Source organism: Batrachochytrium dendrobatidis, assembly GCF_000203795.2.
Source record: "Batrachochytrium dendrobatidis JAM81 unplaced genomic scaffold BATDEscaffold_2, whole genome shotgun sequence".
Taxonomy (NCBI): domain Eukaryota; kingdom Fungi; phylum Chytridiomycota; class Chytridiomycetes; order Rhizophydiales; genus Batrachochytrium; species Batrachochytrium dendrobatidis.
Genome location: NW_006281100.1, coordinates 576859 through 596702, shown reverse-complemented (window position 1 = coordinate 596702; position 19844 = coordinate 576859). Strand labels below are relative to the sequence as shown.

Genomic DNA, 19844 nt, shown 5'->3' with positions numbered 1-19844 from the left:
ATCATCTGGCCATAAAGCCCATACTGGGATATTGGTTTATTTGACAAGCTGAGAACTAATATCAATTTCAATTGCCGAAAGAAATTCGTACTCGGCTACACGGAGCTTGACAGGATTGTCTGCATTTCCAGACTGGAGTGTAGTCTTGTCAGTCTCGATTGTTTTTTGCAAAGCTCGTTTTAAAATCATACATCGTAGCCGTACCCACTCTAGGGCTTTGGTCACAGACAGGGAGTAGATTGTGTGATCAGACTGCATTTTTTCTACTGGGTCTGAGGTGGCAAGAATAGCATTTATAGTAACTGCATCCATTGTAAGTACTTTCAAAAACAAAATAAGCTGAGAAGATGTCTCCAACACCGGTGGTCCACATAGGTTTAGTCGACTCTCGCTATAAAACAATATAAACGATCAATTTAAGCATAGTCGACTATACAATGTCAATACGCAATACTGTAACTACCTTGATAGATTAAATAGTTTCAACAGTTGTACGCGCTGATTTCGAATGGGATCGCTTTGCGGTATACTAACAGAAAGTTTAATATGGTCATACTCAATATTGGTTGGATCAACAAAACCACTATAAAGAAGCATTTCTTGATTGGATCGCTTTCCATAGTGAATAAAAATCTGTTCGCCAGGAGAAACATCGCATGATGCTATTGTCTCGCTACAATACTCCTTTGTGTCAAACTGTGTTGTTGACTAGATGGTATTTTAAAAAAAGTTTAGTCAGCATGTAGTGCACTTGTATATTGATACCAAATAATTCATACATTTCCAGGTTTGTGATTGAACATGTCAAACAGTGGAATCAAACATAGGAACTGCTGCATTTCACTTGTACTGGGATTGGCATAACATATTTCATTCTAAAAAGTATACATTAGTTTGAATCTACATGGGTTCAGTCTAATCAAACATTGAACATTTACCTGGCGAGTAGATACAATAGCACGTGCCCATGAAAATGCAGCAAATGTGAAATCAGCGAGTGGAATAGGCGGCTCAGGGATTGATTTAAAAATATGCTGCAGATACAAATACTGGCGCATCAGTGCAATCATATCATGCACCACCTCATCTATAACAATTCCATTAAAATCAATAAGCATGCACAGTATTTTTTGAAAATACACGACAAATCCAAAACTTACCAATAATGGATGTTCCTGTATATGCTGCTAGATCTTGGGCCGAACCAAGGACAGGAATAGTAAAAACTCGTGGCAATAAATCAAAATAGGGTTGCCACAATGACATGGGATTAATATATTCCTGTAATAATCGAATGACGAGTATAACACTTGGATCGGTCTTGAGAAGCACATTAGATTTGACGATCGAATCTAAACAAGACAAGTTGATATAATAAGCGATTGTTGCAGCTGAGCACATTGGAGTGAATTCATTCAATTGATACCATCATGATGAACTCTTACTCAATGCTGGCATAGCTGAAGTATCGTTGGACAAAATCAGCTTGAGTGGTATTTTTACCAGACACTCTCCTTTCTATAATCCCATTAAATAGTTTAATAATGATATTTTGACAAGAACACCAGTAAACATACATGAATCTGTCTAGTTGAGAATATGCCCAAACCAACATCCTTGCTGTCGTCCACTTTTTTGATAGAAATGCCATCAGTGTTGATGCCATTCGCATGAAGCCATTGGGTGAACGACTCTAATGATGCCAATTGATCCAATTTCTCAGCGGTGAATCGATCATCTAATTAAAGCAATGCCACACCATATAAAGCATACGATTAAAGATGGAATCTAAAGCAATGTATTGATTGTTTGGAAACATGCAAGAACTTGCCGTTTTGAATCTGCAAAAGCTGATCAAGCAGATTACGAATGGTTTCAAACAGGTTGAGATTCTGAGAAGTTGTTCGAGTTCCAGAAGTCCTATGAGGAGCTACGGCTTCATCCCGAACAGCATATCAAAGATTACATGTGTTATTATGGAGTTGGGTTAGATCCAAGTCAAGTGTTGCTCACCATTTACTAACTGAGCGGTGATCATAAGTTCATTCATTGACTTTGAACTAGACACAGTCTGTTGAGTGTCGATCGATGCGACACTGGATTTCATGCGTTTAGATGGCTTGCTGTTTGAGCAAGATTGACTTGTTGTTTTTATTGTTTTATTTGAATACGCTGTAAAAATTATACATTTTATCGAAATGGTTTTGACTTCATTTGACTGGCAAGTGTGGGTTTGCTATATGTTGTCCGCTTTTTGGATGGACTATTACTCGCTTTCTGAGTATAAGAATGTGTTTGAGGTGTAGTGCGAGCACGCTCTCTCAATTCCATGTCGTTGTATGCAGAACCAAGAGGATCAACTAGTGCAGCTATATTAAATTGTCAGTATTTTAGTAAAGTTACAACATGACATTCTATTCCACTCAAATGATCAATCACTTTCAAACAGAGTTTAGTCAATTACATTGAGTAAGTTGATATTGAGTAACCCCACGAGCTAGTTTTGCCTTGTGATCCAGTTTAGATTTGAGTTTGCTAATGAGCATCTCAACATCACCATCAATATTGCGGGTTTGGGTAACTGGCGATACTGATCGTCTATTGTTTAATGAGGGAGTTGTTTCTTTGTCTGTGTTTCCAGCATTATTTTCCGTTTTTAATCCATCTTGTTTATATTGCATACCTGTTTGGTACTGCCCATTGTCTCGATCTACTGTGGTATGAGATGCTTTGCCAACGAATGGAATAGATCGAGGTAAGCAAGACTCTTCATATAGGTTTGATGAATGTTGCTCTACGTTCTGTGTTGCATTATCATGAGAATGCTGCTGTTCCCATCTTACCCGCTTGGCAGATTGTAATAACTTTGCATCAATGGCATTCATTATGCGATGTTCCAAATCTGAAATTTCTGCTTTAAACATGGCTGCCATCTGAACATTTTCAAACGACGAGATTGCCAATTTGATTTGTTGTTGGACATAGATTTGTATTTCGACAGTGATGGAGTGGTGCAGCGAAGAAAGTTGCGAATCTGTCTGCTGTAATTTAGGAGAAATAGAGTCATGTAGCATATGTTCTTTTGAAGGCAGTGAGCCAGAAACACTATGTCTGAATGAAATTTTGCTAGGTTGTAGTTTCAATGGTGGATCTTTTGGTAAAGTTTGAACAAAAGATGATCCAACAGTGTTGGAAGTATATTGGTGCAGATTGGTAACTGGAGTTTGAGTTGGCACTGGACTAGAAGGTCGCATTTCCTTTTTTAGTGTATCTAGATCATCAAACACTTGAGAAAGTTTAATAGAAACCTCTCGGACAGTATTCGCATTTGATTTTTCTTTTTCAACCCTATTTCTGAGTGGATTTGACAGTGAACCGTAGATTGATGGATGATATGACTGTTCATCAGATTGGTTGTTTGCATGGTTCGGTTTAGACAATGACACCAAGAGTTCCTGTATCTGATTTCGCAGCAATGCAACGGAAGTTTCTAGTGATTCAAGCCGAAAAGAGTCACTATTTATGCCGTGTTGATGAGGTCTATACAAAGGATCTGAAGCACATTGGTTTATCTCTGATGGCTGTTGTTGAATGGTCGGATCTGATTTGGGAATCTGGTGGTTGGTTGCAGAGTGAATTAGCATGGGATTAGTAGAGATGTGATTGGAATCACTTGAATTCAAGAGTGAAGTTTTGTCTGATTTGAATGAAGATTGTCCAGCCATGGCTGGTGAATGAAGACGAGCAGCCATGTCCTGCAGTTCCTGAGCAGAAAGTGGTTGTAGCACCGAGTCGGCTGTTTTAGACCAACGAACTTGATTCATAATGTTTCCTATTTCAGACGATAAATCAGTAGGCGAGCTGGACCCAACAAGCGATTCAAAGTCGTCGTCAAGAAAAGAAACGCTCGGAATTCCCTCCACTGCGATGATTGAGTTGCTGGTTAAGCAAAGTTGAGCCAACTTTCGTGCTGCGAATTTCACGTTAAATTTCATACAATTTCATACAATTTTATATTCATGACAGTCATGATTGTTGCCATGAATTCAAACGATCAAATCACTGCAAAACCTAAAATAGTTTCTGCAAGCATTCGCTTGCTTATGCCTGTTTCTCAAGGTATTGTTAATGGCTTGTTTCTCAAGACATTGTTGCTCACTTTGTCAAATCTACTTTTTATTATGTTGCTGAATAGGACTGAAACCTGTCAAGGAAAGTCGTCCAAGTTTTACTGCTCATTCATCATCAGAATTTTGTGCGTTTGATGGAGATGAACCTCCAGAAGCTGTAACACTTCGACAGAAACTATATAATAATCATTGGAAACTACTCGAGAATCAAATCGGTATTATTCTGGCTAAAAGCAACGACGATTTGCTGAATCAAATTGTAGATTTTGTGTCCGATTCCAGCTCGTCGTTATCCAGGCAAGCAGGCCTTGATTGTTATACATTCAATCTTATAGTAAACATCAATAACTCTTTATTGTGTTAGTTCCAAGTTTCAGGAAATTCCAACTGCTGCCTTGTTGGCTGGCATCAATCCAACAGATCATTTGCAGCTCTATAGTCACTTGAGCCAGAGAATCAAGCAAAAAGGGCATGCAATGTCCACCCTTATGGCAGCTAATGCCACATCGCTTAAAGTGGTTGTGCAGTGCATGATTCAAGATTTGTGTGGTTTAGATGCTGATGTCGAAAATGATATTGCGCCAGTGAGTTTATCTTTCTTGAACATTTTCAACAGGCATATTTAAACTTTGGTTTTGACAAGATCTGCATATGTTTAGGCTGGTTCGGGTCAAAACAAAAAGTGTGCAACCATTCCAGACTTTAGCATTCAGCGACTCTCTGAGTGGTATCATCATCAACAAATGTTATCCACATCAGATAAGCTATCTAGTAAGCTTGTTGTATTTATTCCTGAATTTGAAGCATTTGACTCGGAGCTACTTTCAAAACTTTTGGCAATATGCAGGTAATCTATGTCGAGGTGTCATCCAAAAACACGGATTGAAGCTATACAGTTTTCTTTTAAACACTTCATACTCTAATGACTATTGGTTTTACCGTATTTATGCACTAATGTAGAGAAAGAATCAACACACTCCCATTTGTTTTTATTTTTGGAATTGCTACTTCAATTGACTGTATCCACCAAGTACTATCCAAAACCACTATTTGTTCGTTAAGGCTAGAATCGTTCCAGCTGCATCGCTCCCTTGACTGCATCAATGACTTATCAAACATGGTATATCTAGACTTGAATTTACGCATGTTTATGGATTGACGCTGATTTTATACCCTGTCATTGATTCTCCTTCAACAGCTTCAAATTGGATCTGGATCTGGATTTAGACTAGGGCGTTGGCCATACCAACAGTTACTGGATAACTACCATCTACATAATCTTTCAGTGAGTGCGTTTATTAGAGGCATTCAAGTAAGTAGATTGATTAGTCATGGTTTAACGTAGAATGTGGTTGATTGACTATTTGAAAAAACAACTACTTATAGTACTCTGTCATGGCGTTTTACTACGGAAATCCACTAAGCGTGTTTCATAGTCTACTGCATGGTGAATCGCCAATCAATACCGAAACTGTACCCGATTGGATCTCTAGTATGCACTACTTGCGTCTTCGTATGCTCCCGTCATTCAAAAGGTTGGGCTTTCTATCAACTATAAACAGAAATATGTTATTTTAATCCATCCAATTAACGCAATGTTTGAGTGCTTTATTGTAGATATGTCGATGAAATTAGTGAAACACATTCTGAGCTAGCATACAGCCTTTTAACTGATGATGCAGTACTCTTAGAGCATGCCATGTATTTGATAAACCAGCTTATCAAATACCAAAAATATGTCAAGATTGCTATTGAAATGGTGACTGATTTTCAAGCCAGCTTTGAATCCACGTATCTCAAGCGACCTATTCGCACACTGGTTAAAGATATGCTTCATGATAACTTGATGAAAACCGATTTGCTGAAAACTATGGCAAATGTACACAAGTAAGTATTGCTATTTGCTAGTCTGATTAGGGTTGGTAAAGGTGTGCGCGACAGCGGTGTTGACTGGTGATGGGCAACACTATTGATGATATATGCTTTAAAACTGTAAGCAGGCATTGAAATGTATCTGACCATTCACTCTTGTCGATTGATTTGTTTCTACTGTGATGAATTAGAAATCAGCCCCTGTCTAAAATCAAGGCAACTCTTTTACGGATAAAGCAGATTGTATTGGACTCGGCTGATATGGACTCGGCATTATTGCTTGGATTGTCTGACAGAGCAAAGCCAATGTTGAATCCAAAGAAATCAGCTGATAATCTTAAAGACACTCCAAGCATCATTGACAATATTAATATGCTTCTAGATCAAGCTATCCGATTTGAGGGAAGCGATTCCGATTCGGAAACGGTCGATGCAACTCCAGACGAAGAAGAAACGATTTATCTGATCAAAGATGGATTGAAGCGAATACATAAACAAAAGGAACTTGAGCGACGAAGCAAAGTTTCGACCAAGTTGAAACCATTGCAGCAGGAACTGGTGTTGAGAGATGATACGATTGCGAGTTGGGCTGTTGCAGCCACCAAGTGCATTTGGGATGCCTTGACAGGAATGCTGGGAATATATACGAGCATGCCTCTTTTTGAACTGTTTTATTTTGATGATCAAAACAAGAGTCTGTCCAAGGTACAACAAGTTGGATGAATTCACTACATATTTTAACTTGATCATCAATCTGAATGTTCAACTCTAAACTAGACTACTTGTATTTCTCACTACTTTTAATGCTGATGTGTTTAGATATTCAATGCTCAACCTAGAGCAGTGGTTCAGACTGCACTTGCGCATCCAGATACATACATGCCGTGTGATCGATGCCTTGATCCTTCACAGACCATTAGTTCGTCGCTCAATGATACCAGCATTGTTTACGCGTTGTATCTGGAATGTGGACGATTGATCAACCTGTATGACTGGCATACAGCATTTTCATCCATTGTTCAAAGCGGATCAGCTTGCAGCACACCCACAACCGACCCACTGGAAATTCAGTGCGTTGTTTGAAGATTGCTTTGCCATTGAGCCAAATGATATGACATTTATGCTAATTCAAATGCTTCATATACTATACCATACTTTAGAGTCCGGTTTATCAAGGCTGTTGCAGATTTACAGCATCTTGGATTCATCAAACCCACAATGCGAAAAACAGATCATGTCGTGCGTCTCACATGGGGATCCGATTAAAAATGGTATAATTATCAAGTAATAAACCACAAGTAAAAATAGCAAACTGACTATGTTATTGTTAACAAAAAAGATGGGTGATGAAATAAACCTCGATGGCACGATCCAAGGATGTGTTTGTACGCGCTGCTTGTCGAATATCTGATCCAATCTACACCTGATTAGTTTTCCCAATAAAGCATTAAAAGCCCGTGCTTGATTCAAATTAGTTTCTAATGGTATTTCAAAAACCAAAAGTTAGATATCGATAGACAATTCAAAATAGAAACGAGTCTATAAGCAGATTTACCTTTGCTTTAAAGAATGAATGCATGTACCTAAACAATCATTGAACCATCACAATAGAATAACATGACAAGGACAGAGATTGAATCAACACATTGTTCCAAAATGAGATGTGACTATAAAAACAAGCGATACTCACCAAACTTGCCAGCCACCTACAACAATCAACAACAATATAGTAAATGTACTCAAGCCGCTCACTCGATCGAGTGTAGACTCGTTGACATTGTGCATGGAATTTCCCTGGTCCTCCAAAAAGAGAAAGTCGTTGATGATTTCTCGGGCCATTTCCTCGAGTCGACGAAGCTCGATCTCGATAGGTTCGAGTTTTCCTACTTCCATTTCTGCCACATATTGTTTCGCTTCAGCACCCATATCAAGACGAAGAAAAACTGTGCGCTTTACATCTGGTCCTGGAGCTACGTCTAGAATTCAAATGGAGTTCATTGAAGGCAGGATTAGATTTGCAAAGAATAGCAGATGGCAACAGCCAATTTACAGATATTTCCGATAACACGAATTCATGAACGGGCCGATCCATTGGCTGCAATGCTCAAAGCAACACCTCACCATTGGGAAGAGTGCTGGTGAAACAGAACCGCAAGTAAGCATCTTCATGGACAGTAAACGAAAACTTGTGCTCTCCAACGATGTTGGGTCTACTCCAATGTTTGCTTTGATTAACAGTGTCGTCGATAATCTAAGATTCAAGCCAGAGACAGCACAGGTTTAGTTGGATGTTCAAGTCATTTTAGAGACAATGAGTCTCAGCCTGTCCAAGTTGCTGACAAGGCAAATCATGAATGGCATTCTAACAGCTGGTTTCGAAGACAGATTGATGGTCACAAGAACCTCCCCTTGTCAGTCATGTTGTTGCCATTTAGACAGTCATGAATGATGGACGCAATGCTCATTAAACACAAGAGTTGACCATATTAAAAGTACCTCAGCATCCACTCGCTGACTATCTCTAGCAGGCACATCCACAATACCCGACACCAGAGTGTTCTTGTGAACGTATTGGTCAATACACTTCCGAGTGCCTTGACCAGATGTGGCAAGCAAGTCGAAGCGCAACGCACTAACAGAAACAGCAATAAAGGCCAGAACAAAGAGTCGAATCATGTTTGGTGTCATGACCTGCAATGGTTGTCAAGAGAGGAAAGAATGCAAGCAAGAATGCAAGCAGATCGTTCGTGTTGAATGGATTTTTATTGTCAGTTGCTTCGAGCTCAAACTCGATGCGACAGACTAAAACTAGCATTTCATTCTGTCAATCGCACTTGGATTCAATCTGCATTTTACTTGTTGGCTTTCCATTCGCGCTTTTGCTCAACTCAACGACGTTGACGATGATCGTACACTGGACTACGACTTCTGCTCTCACTGTATCCTCCACGGTAACGATCAGATGGTGGTGGAAGTGGTGGAGCTGCCATGCTTGATCGAGATCTGTATGGATCCCCACGACCAAAATCTCCTCGATGATCTCCGCGCTCACCACCTGATGGTCCATATCCCATCCCACCTCTCTCTTGTCGCTCATAATCTATCCTTCTGTCCATATATCTGTCTCCACGATCTGCCCAACCATCATGGTATCCTTCGTGACTGCCGCGATAGGATGAGGGCGGAGATCGAGATCTTGGCCGAAAGTAGGGTTGTGAGCGACGCCCACGATCAACCATATCACGACGCATATCTCTTCTTTCTGGATATGGATTATAGTGGGGTCTTGGCTCACGATGTTGTCTTCCCTCGGAACTACTTTCTCGAGTAGAAATTCCCTTGTAAAACCCTGGTGTTGGCTCATGAGGTCGAGAACTAATCGAAAAATCTAATGTGTTGCCAAACATATACGTTAGATCGAGTCTTGCTATGTAGTATGATTATAAACTGTAAAACGGCAATACTTACCAACTCGCATAGTTCGGTTGTTTAAAACCTAGAGTAAAAAAAACAAGGCAGATAGCAGCAATTAGGCATGGGTCAAATCCAGCGTATTGCCATGTTTAAAACAACAGCAAATATTCAAAACATACTGTGCCGTTTAGTTCCTGTTGAGCCTTGACAGCACTGTCAATGGTATCAAAAGTAATAAAACCAAATCCTCTCGATCGAAGAGTCTAACAACCAGGTGAATAGAAAACCAACCATTTCAACCAAAGAGTAGAGTCAGTAAAGCAACTGAATCAATCAAAATTTGGTATACATCAAGATAAAACCAGCCATGTTTACCAATGCATCCCGGATAATAGTGCAGTGTGTAATTTTTCCAAAGGGAGAAAATAGACCGCGAAGCTCAAGCTCAGTGGTAAAGAGACTCAATCCAAAAGCACCAACAACAGTAGACGGATCTGTGGATAATGCCTGACAGTATTTTAAACACATAATGTAAGTAGGCCAAAAAACTATAAAAACAGGTTTGAACAATATAGTACCTTTGAATCACGATCATCTTTTCCCTTTCCTCGGACTGGCGATCTATCCAAAGGAGCATTATTGGAAATATACCTAGGAGGAGAAGAGTTTGACGGAGAGCGTTTGAATTCTCCGGGATGAGCTCTAGGCTCATTAATCTTTGGACTACCACGATTTTCATCATTTCTGGATGAGCTAATTATACACCACAATCATTTACAAACCGTTATTATCAAGCAAGAGTGAGATCAAGTATAGAAAATCAACCACATCTATGATTTGGTATACAACCGTATTCATGCAAAATGGAACACTAATAAGAATGCCAAAATATAACAAGCAGCCAGTCTCATGACATGACTGTTGTCTATTTGCTAGACACCATTGCTTTTTTAAACTAGATCGCGAATGTGAGATTAGAATACAAAAGGAGTTGGATTGATAACAACTGAATCCAACATCTGAATTGCAATGTATGACTATGTCAAAAAAAGGACTAATTTAAAAGTATAGTTTGTATCATACAATGGACGTTGTGTTTGGAGAAGAATTGAAAGGGTCGATTCCAGTAGGAAAGCAGACCGAGTATTCAATTATTTCCCCTTTTTAGAGTAGAATAGAGGCAAGATACAGAAAAGTGTTCCATTGTACATGAATATAGCTGTAAAAACAATTTCGCAACAAGATCAATGGTTTTAAAAATACTTTTTGGCTGGTGCCAAAAAGAAATCAATGCCAAATTCACATATGCAGACTGAGCTGAAACCATACCTGCGATTGGAACCAGACTCTCCTTTGATATAGTCGGCAGGACTCCTAGATACGCTATGATTCGATTCGGAGGTGCCTTGTATATGAAGGCCATCATCGCTGTCTGCACCAGGACTTCCATACACTTGCTCTTTATCCATTCTGAGTGTTTTGCTGTTTTCTGTAAACTGTGAGGAAGAGCGGTGTTAGGTCTTTGAGAGTTGCAGGAAAAGGATTGAATGAGTATATCAAGCAAATGGTAATAATCGGCATCAATCAGTGATGATAGTCATGGTTTGCAGAAGTTGGTTTGGACGAATTAGCGATGAATTATCACAGAAGCAGATTCTTTTAAACCCTCCAGAAACCACAATAATGATGCAAATAGGGAGGTTGTCAGTGACATGCAAGGTAGTTGCAGTAGTGATCTAGAACCAGTATGGTTATATTCAACAGGCTGAAGTAGCTGCAGCTCAAAGTGCACTAAATGGATCATACCGCCACTTTAATTGATAAATGTGGAGAGTTCTTACTTGGGAGCAGCTATCTGGTTGATGTGCTAAAGTGGGTGCTCACCGCTGTATGCAGTAGTTCGTTGATGGACAAACGTCCAGATCTGCGCTGTTGCGTTGATGAGTTGTTGTCACGTGAAGCCAACTTCACTTTTTGCATCTTGGCATCGAGTTCATTCCAATGAACGCATACCTCGTTTTAGGTGTTCCGAGCGACGCTCCTCTCCATGTCATCCGTGCAAAGTACATGGCATCTGCACTCGAGGTAGTCTCTTGGTTTTCCCTTGTGTTTGGTTTCTAGTCACAACTCTAACTCTATTCATGTGTAATGCTTGGAAATGCTCAGCTTCATCCAGATAAACAGCCATTGAATCAACCCAATGATCAAACATCCGAAACAATTGTTCAATTCCAGCAAGTTAACAATGCTTGGGAAATTCTTCGAGATCCAGTGAAACGGAAAGAACATGACAGGTTTCTCTCGAGTTGAGTCGTCAAAATTTGACTCGGTTTCCTGCGTAATTCTTTTGGCTAACAAAACCATTCCAATTCTAGTTTCTGGAAAAATAGGTCCTGTTCAATATATTATAGACTTGGCATCGATGGAATATGATCAAGGTAATTTAAATCATTCTAGACACTGAATTGACAATACTGCATCTCAAAAAGCCGTATTTTGACTGTTTTCCCCGTGGTTTAGAATGCGATGCATTTTATTCGCTATGCAGATGTGGAGGCAGGTTCGAGATATCTGTATCAGATCTGGACAAAGATGCATCAATCGATGCAGTAGAGTGCTCTCAGTGTTCGCTGTTTGCTACAATCAGCACAAAAGCAGAGCTATAATGCATTTCTATCTAATGCGTATTTGCTGATAGGTTTCGTCACGTTGTTCTGATCTCGCATATACGGCTCTACAAAACCCTCGAATGGCTTCGGATAAACGATTCATTCTTAAATTCTGCTATAATTAAATTGGGCTAGATAGTGTTTATTTCATGGCTTGCTAATCAAATATATGGACCATCATCCACATCATCATCCATCTCCAATCCCATTTCCTCACCACTGGACTCATCATTAACAATAAATCCATCCAGATCTGTATCTTCAGAGTTTTCAATCATAGATTCGTCTGTTTCAGACTCTACAATCACACTTTTTCGCTTAAAGGTGCGGTATGACCCGGCTGATTTGGATGATGTTGTCACGGTTTTGCTGAAACCCTTTTTCCGCTTGTGTGATGCACTGTCAGCATTGATAGACTCTGTATTTCCCAGATACATCGTATCGTCCTCCTCATCATCGAGTTCAGATTGTGACATATCTATATTGTTTAGCAACTGGCTGCTAATACCATTGCTCATATTGTCGTCATCATTGTCAAGCAAAGCTTGATCTTGGGAAAAAGATGGGCTCGGTAATTTCTTGGAAAGTGATTGCGACAAAATAATAGGCTGATCGAACGGTTTTATACCGGGACGTCGACTCACTCCAAGTCGCTTGGCTCTCAATTGTTCAGGTGGTTGTGCAAGTACGCCTTGACCAAATCCTTCGGTATTTACCACTGTTTTAGTTCGTGGCTGGGATAAAGAATCAGTCATCGGTAAATTAGGTAGCGGATTCGTTTTAAACGAGCTAGAAAGGGTTGTAGATGCACCTGTTGTTGATGGGATTGTTCCTCCAACTAAACGACGACGAGCAAGTCCAATTCGTCGAATTTGTTGTGGTGCGATCGTGGATGTGTAGGCAGGTACGGGTGCTGCTGAAATCAAAGAGTTCAACTCTGGAGATGTTTCTTCATCATTAGAAACAGCAGATTCCAATTGTAAAGCCTCTGTATCTAAGCCCTCGCATGGCTCAAATAAATTCATCGATTCGTTTCGACCCAAAACTGTCTGTTCAACGCGTCTGTTGGATCTTTGACCACCATTACTCTTACGACACTTTGTACTAGTATTTGACTCTGAGTTTTTGTCCGAGCTATAATCTGCTACAATATCCTCGGATAATTTCCGGGTTTGCAACGGATCTTGCTCTTTTTCCCTGGGTTCTTCGTCATACTCCTCTTCAGTAGCTGTGTGTTCTGCAGCTACGTCTGGCATGGATCTCTTTGCTAGCCGCCGCTTTTTTGATCCTGTTTCAGTAGAATGCCTTTTGTCACTTGTTGACACTGGCTGTTGCTTTTTTTTCTAATTCATGAGTTGTTTTCGTATTAGCCAAATAAATCATGAGGTATAAAGTTGGAAAAATAAACAGCTGATACATGACAAACCTGGGAAACTGCACGAGAATTTTTAGGCTTTGATGACTTGGAAATCTCAGCATCCTTTGACCGTTGAGTTGTTTTTGCTGCTTTGTTTAAAGGTGTAGCTTGCTCAGTCTCCAATTGCACGTCTAAATCAGACATTCTTTCGTCTTCGATATCATCCAACTCTTGCTGATCGGTTGAATCGTCATCAGGCTCCACTAAAGTAGGAATTTGAGATGAAATCAATCCACCAGAAATATCCCGATGCTTCAAATTTCCTATATTTAGTATCCGAGTTTTTAAACAAGTTCAATTGGTGTTAGTAGGGTATACATTGTATTACTATTCAAGATATTCAAATCAAATACACTGTTTTACCAATGGAGAAAGCTTGCAGACTATTGTTATCAGCCAAGAGTTTCTTGATCTCGTATAAAAACAATTCCATGACTTTTCTTAGAGGCGGCACTGAAGCTGCAAGATTCGTATCTTTTGATACCTTTGTTTCGCTGCATACCGATTGCAAAATGCGGGTACCCGTTTGCACCATACGTAAAATCTGTATGATTTCCTCCTTGTATGTTTTGAATTCGCGAGTGAGAACAGGCAATACACGTTTAATGTATGCCAAAAGAAACACTCGACTTTTTTTGAGAATTACAGAAATAAACGGGGGTTGCTCAAATTTTCGCACAAGTGTGATTGCCAATGAAAAGCATGTTGAGAATCTGGAGATAGTGACTTCGCTTTCGCTGTATTGCGTTTGGCCTCTACCTGAAAACTGAGCCACTTGCTGACAAAGTCCTGTGAACGCAGCCTGATTGTGTTAAAATATGAATCCAAAATAGAATAAAAGATCAATACTATAGCATTCATTGTTGTTTAACTCTTGGCACAAATCAGCAATAGCGTGTACAATTTACCTTGAAAAACGATATAAACGTGACTCTTGTAAGTAGTGGGAAATCTACCAAAACCTCTTCATCACCTTCAGAGATTGCCTTGAACGCCTTTGCAAAATATTCTTCCGTGATGGCCAGTGGATCAGCTGCCATGTTAATCTGTTGCTGAATCAAATAAACAAGTGTTTCAGGCTAAATTTTGCCATTACACAAGTATATAAAGTAATATACTGCCGAGTTAGTTTTTTAATTTGTATAGTTTGTACAGTGCAACATTCACACTGCATTAACATCAAAATACACAAACCTTCATGCTGGATTTATCTTTCCAATACTGGTTGACAAACACATTAGACAGATATCGGAGTTTTCCCAACACGATATCAGAGTGCGGTACCAGATTATAAAGCGCAGCTAAAAGGTGTCCAAGTCCAGATGCAGCTTCTCCAGTAACAAGGCATTTCTCAAACCGCACAATGTAGTCAAAAGCACCTATAACTAACTGATCTTGAGTAGCTTGAAGATTTGGATTTTCCTGTATGAGTGTTCTACTTGCAAGAACTTGAAGAAAGTTCTTGGTGTGGTTTATCAAAATATTTCAATCAGTAATGTTTTAATACTCTATTCAAAATTGATTTTCCACGCAATCTTACCATTCGATCATCATGTAATGCTGGATCAGTAAATCCAGGCCATTTGAGTAGTATTGCCAAGCATTTTATAATAAGGTCAAAGCAGTTGAGCATAGATTGATCCTTTACAAAGTAATGTCAGCATCAAAAAGTGTTGAAATATTGAAATGACAATGCAAAACCCATATTTATACCACAACACCAAATGTCGAATCTTCGTCTGCAATCTATACCCATTATTTCACAATCATAGCTGCGTCAGTGTGATACCAAATAAAATCAACACAATTATATGATGTAAACGCAAAGTCAAAAGCAAAAGCAAATACCATATTACAAATTTCTTTTCCGGTACTTTCCAAAGTTTTACAAATTCCTGGTAGAATGAGAACAAGTTTAGAAAACACATTTCGAACAGATATTCGGGTTAACAGTTCAACGCTCGCACGAGTCTGGGATGATTGACGTAAACTAGATAGTCCTTTGGGACCAAACTGAAATTCAACTTTAACCAGCAGATCGGAAAGTAGAAACTCGAGCTCGTTAAACTATTCATTAAAGCATGTAAAGTCACAAACCAAAATCAATCGATCAATACATTAAATGGCAAAGCAGTTGAATGCAAGTGCATTTCATACATCTAGTTTGGCTTCGCCCATATCTTCGCAAAATGCAAGAATACTAAATACACCAAGTTCGAGTTCGCGCATCAGTGGCCGTAAATCTTTCAATTCCCAGATTAAAGGAATGTCAAATCTCTTTGCACTACTCGATAGCAGTTTGGAAGTGCGTCCATTTCTTGCACTCTTTCGATTCTTGGTCGTAACTTGACTTCCATTTTGAGTCAGCGTCTAGATACTCAAAAGTGGATAGTTAAACTCGGTTGTAATTGCATTGAATAAATTCAGTTGAACACATAAATCAAAGTACCACTTTTCAGCAATTTTACCATAGATGTTTCCTTCATAAGAGAAATAGTGGCTGAGCTCACAAACACCGTTTCTGGCAAAGATTGTGAATTGAATCCGCTGTCAATATTTTCCTCTAAAAGATTGGGAGGAATCCATCCAGGAAGGCTTGCAAGAATTGATACAAGATATTTTTCCAACACCATTATATGACGAACTCGCAAAAGGCAAAATCGCATAGTTGCCTTTTCAGATACAAACCCAAAGCAGTTTAAAAGCTCTCGAAATCTAAAAGCATAATGTAAAAAATATAAATGATAGTTACAAAATATATAGTATATCCAACAATTATACGTACAGATTTAGAGCCTGAAATAAAGTAGTGCATAACGCATGTCTTGCCGTCTGGTCATATTCAACATTGAGCGTCTAATGATTTGCATGATGTACATAATGAAAATAGGTATATTTAGTGTATATTGAAAAATGACACAATACACAAATACAAGATACTTGCCATGGATTCCTTTTGCTCAAACATGAGCAATCCAGAAACAAGCATCGCATTTACAAAACTGCCATTGATACCAGTGGTTGCTGTTTCACAGGTTTGCCAGAGTTTAAATTGCGAGCATAAGAGTGCAATCAAATTTTTCTCATTCGAGAAATCTAAAATTCCGGCAAGCGGTCGTGTATCTTTTAAATCGTCGGGAAGACCTCGAATCAATCGCAATGCCAACGGATAAATATTCAGTCCTCCTTCACAATTCTAAGAAATATGCAGCATTGATTACATTTGTATTGTTAGGCAAACCAGTCGTCGTTGAATTTTTAACCACGGCTATTTTAAAGTAAATCCATACCTCGAGTTCCATCCATAAAGTCGATTTAACAACAAGTCTAGGAAAATCGCTGCTCAAAGTCTCAATTTTATCAGCGCAAAGTTTCATCTCCTCGTCATCCAGTACAAAGATATCAAGAAAACTATCATTGATAAGCTCTCGAAGCCACGATATGAAATCAATGTGAAGCTTGTTCTGAGACACCAAGAACGCAATCTCATCAAATACTGTTCCAAGACAAGACTGTGCAATGTAATATATAAGAAATATGATTGAATATGTGTGATATAGCAAATCTAACAACATTACCATGCTTTGTCGGCAGCTCGTGATTGTGGTTTCAAAAATCTTCTGTGCTTGAGAAAGTGTATGGGGCGTCATGCTATTCTTCTCGGCAAGTTTCTGAATAAGAACTGCCGATCCAAGAACACCAATTTGCTTATAAGTGCAATTTGCACTGCCTAGATATTTTCGGATTACAATATGAAGATCGGTCAAAATAGACGACTCTGCCATAATAACCATGCTTGACGCAGATGTGTCAAACAACTCGTTGTCGCTCTATATAAATCAAAATGTAAGCATCATTATAAAGCCAATATGCATGAGATTGACTAGTGTATCAAAATTGGCATTTACCACTACTGCCAAGTTGGATAGAACTTCAAAAAACCGTCGCACATTTGAAACACTAAGTTTATCTAGATCTAAAGTCATAGATATTGGACATGAAAGGTAACTATGTAGCTAATGCCTAGAATATAAGCTAAAAAGTAGTACAAGTATAACACGCTTACGATCAAGAATGCTTTTGATAAAAATGGAAAATGGTGCTACATTTTGTGGCTCAATGCTAGTGAGTTCTAACAAAACACTCAAACTGATACCTATATTGAATTCGTAAATATCAAAAAGTCATGGGCAGCGTGGTGCAATCAAGATATTTAAATTTTCATGTCAAATATTGATGAAAAACAAAAAGGATATGATTCCAGTGCCAATGTGAGTCGCCAGTAATCCAATAACGTGCTAGTATTGGAGGTTCAAAAATAAAACCAATGGTTAAAATCCTAAATCTTGAACAATGTGATGGCAAGACTCCATACCTGTCGTGCAGAAATATCGCTTGTTTGGAAAGTTGCAATAAACAATTCAATGCAGATATCATGGCAGCATTCTAATCCAGTTGACATCATGTAGTCTCCAAGTCCGAGAATTGAAGAAAAATAGCTTAATATAGACAGTCAAAGACGGATAAACAGAGTTTCTGTTAGTATATGGTAGGTAGTTTGTATAATTGAAATATATAGTAAATAAACCTTGAAATACTGCTTCCATGACCCGATATAGTTTTCCGTACAATAGATGGTGTAAGATCGCCAGAAAGTGCCTTCTTTTTTAGCAGCAACTGTGCTCGCTTTCGATGAGACGTAGAAAGCGAATAAATAATAATCATAACTAAAAAATCAAGAGATCGAAGCATATTTTTCTAAAAGGTATAATGACTTGTGTTGGCGTACTGGTACTTGAGTTTTCAAAACAACAACAACACTACTGTGATTGTGCACATATTTTTACCACAAAATCGACATCAAATATCACGCGAATCCATGAATCTTGAAGAAAAGGTCGAGTTTGAAATGAAGTACGAATACTTTCTATAAAGCAAGTATATGAGTAACCAATGCAAATGCATGTATAATTATACAGTCAAGATTATATATGAATCAAATGTACCTAGTATCAAGGCCTGTGGTGATCGATCTGGCTTTTTACCTTTAGATCGTCCTTGCTCAATATCAAGCGTTTCTTTTTTTAAATCTTGAGCAATTTGATCCATATTCAAATTAGCGCGTATTTGACTGATAACAGTTTGTGCCGAGTCTACTGTGGCTATATTAAGTAAAAATCGGACAATAATAGGCTAAACGCAATCTTAGTATTTATAAACTGAAATTTGGAAATAATTTTTCACAGTATAGTAAAAACAACTCTAAATAGTAGTACTTACAAGTGTGTCCAAATCCGCAGAATCCAGTTTATCAAGGCATGCATCTCGCGCGGCAATGAGAGTTGTGTCATCCATTGAAAAACTGATGAGCGTATCAAGAATAGTTTGAGTAAGTTCAAGTTTTTGAGCCATAAGCTCAATGAGATAAAGTGAGATACGCTAAAGCATAGTAAAATGAATTAAACACAATATTAATATCTAGTCATTACAAAGTGCAAGTTTGATGAGAGTTTTCAACATACCTGATGCTCGCTATCCACTGCGATTTCTGGTAGACTGCTGATCAAATCTGTTTGAACATCATAAACTAGAACAGGAAGAATTTCTATAATTTTTTCAATCATTTCAGATGGTTTCACAATATAGTCAAGCCAGCTGAGTTGTTTGATGAGCATCTTGGGAATATTTTTGCCACTCATTATTCTAAACCAAAGAATTGTTGTTAGATGATTGAAATACTAGCACCAAAGTAATTCTAAATATTTTAGAAATAGCAACAATCTACTTGCATATCTTGGGACGAAAACTCGGCAAGTTTCTCCAATAGTAACTGAGATATGCATGGTTGGAGAGAATGAATATTGAGTAGCATACGAGCAAGAGTGTTTTGTTGCATACTCCTAAATACAGTTGATTGGGTGAGTTTAAATATTAAAATTATTCATCAATATCAAATGTAGATCTATTGACATGGATAAAACCGGGAAAATATGGCACAAAAGCATTCTATTTCAGTGTAATCGTTGGCAACATACCCAATCGCAGTATCATTTGAAGCTAAAGAATCACTGCCATTTTTTACTTGCTTCACACTAGAAAGTATGCCAATCAGCGAGTCGGTGGTATCCATGAGAGTGGCAAATCCATTCAAAAACTGATCCAAATGGATTGCTGAATACGACTTGATCTTTTTAGAAAGACGATCGCTAAACAGGTATGGAGTAATTGACACAGACTCTTGAGTAGTAGAAAGAACATGTCCTGTTTTACAGATTTGCAAAGGTTGCGATGGGAAAACAAGACAGCCATCAAGCATATCCAAACAAGTTAGTTTTTAATACT

General features: G+C 38.6%; 6 protein-coding genes across 6 annotated transcripts; 2 read left to right on the top strand and 4 right to left on the bottom strand.

Moving 5' to 3' along the window:
- Position 1: 1 nt before the first annotated feature.
- On the bottom strand, positions 2-3995 carry BATDEDRAFT_86177 (uncharacterized protein; the record flags this gene model as incomplete). The annotated part of the gene is made up of 9 exons (XM_006676839.1): positions 2-391; positions 464-708; positions 780-875; positions 939-1087; positions 1161-1352; positions 1446-1518; positions 1578-1738; positions 2271-2369; positions 2465-3995. 9 exons carry the CDS (start codon positions 3993-3995, stop codon positions 37-39), a joined length of 2901 nt encoding a protein of 966 aa, XP_006676902.1. The 3' UTR covers positions 2-36.
- A 24-nt stretch (positions 3996-4019) lies between these two features.
- On the top strand, positions 4020-7268 carry BATDEDRAFT_22814 (uncharacterized protein; the record flags this gene model as incomplete). The annotated part of the gene is made up of 11 exons (XM_006676571.1): positions 4020-4119; positions 4196-4418; positions 4495-4714; positions 4790-4977; positions 5091-5250; positions 5329-5442; positions 5517-5665; positions 5748-6017; positions 6194-6707; positions 6822-7072; positions 7163-7268. The coding sequence occupies 11 exons, from the start codon at positions 4020-4022 to the stop codon at positions 7266-7268; spliced, it is 2295 nt and encodes a 764-aa protein (XP_006676634.1).
- A 34-nt stretch (positions 7269-7302) lies between these two features.
- BATDEDRAFT_86175 (uncharacterized protein) lies at positions 7303-8715 on the bottom strand. The gene is made up of 5 exons (XM_006676838.1): positions 8499-8715; positions 8124-8253; positions 7693-7978; positions 7558-7585; positions 7303-7480 (listed from the first exon to the last, which is right to left on the bottom strand). The coding sequence occupies exons 1-5, from the start codon at positions 8688-8690 to the stop codon at positions 7469-7471; spliced, it is 648 nt and encodes a 215-aa protein (XP_006676901.1). The 5' UTR covers positions 8691-8715; the 3' UTR covers positions 7303-7468.
- Positions 8716-8890: 175 nt separating this feature from the next.
- BATDEDRAFT_22812 (uncharacterized protein) lies at positions 8891-10885 on the bottom strand (the record flags this gene model as incomplete). The annotated part of the gene is made up of 6 exons (XM_006676570.1): positions 8891-9429; positions 9471-9498; positions 9596-9679; positions 9792-9923; positions 9995-10169; positions 10746-10885. The coding sequence occupies 6 exons, from the start codon at positions 10883-10885 to the stop codon at positions 8891-8893; spliced, it is 1098 nt and encodes a 365-aa protein (XP_006676633.1).
- Positions 10886-11417: 532 nt separating this feature from the next.
- BATDEDRAFT_22811 (uncharacterized protein) lies at positions 11418-12082 on the top strand (the record flags this gene model as incomplete). Its single annotated transcript, XM_006676569.1, has 3 exons — positions 11418-11501; positions 11583-11710; positions 11965-12082. The coding sequence occupies 3 exons, from the start codon at positions 11418-11420 to the stop codon at positions 12080-12082; spliced, it is 330 nt and encodes a 109-aa protein (XP_006676632.1).
- A 131-nt stretch (positions 12083-12213) lies between these two features.
- On the bottom strand, positions 12214-19818 carry BATDEDRAFT_86173 (uncharacterized protein; the record flags this gene model as incomplete). Its single annotated transcript, XM_006676837.1, has 24 exons — positions 12214-13428; positions 13512-13765; positions 13866-14304; positions 14411-14581; positions 14697-14963; positions 15043-15144; positions 15216-15248; positions 15351-15569; positions 15660-15872; positions 15971-16217; positions 16288-16358; positions 16501-16698; positions 16793-17014; positions 17081-17332; positions 17411-17478; positions 17569-17658; positions 17748-17800; positions 18091-18260; positions 18350-18429; positions 18509-18695; positions 18783-18941; positions 19025-19205; positions 19304-19402; positions 19538-19818. The coding sequence occupies 24 exons, from the start codon at positions 19816-19818 to the stop codon at positions 12247-12249; spliced, it is 5238 nt and encodes a 1745-aa protein (XP_006676900.1). The 3' UTR covers positions 12214-12246.
- Between the last annotated feature and the right edge of the window lie 26 nt (positions 19819-19844).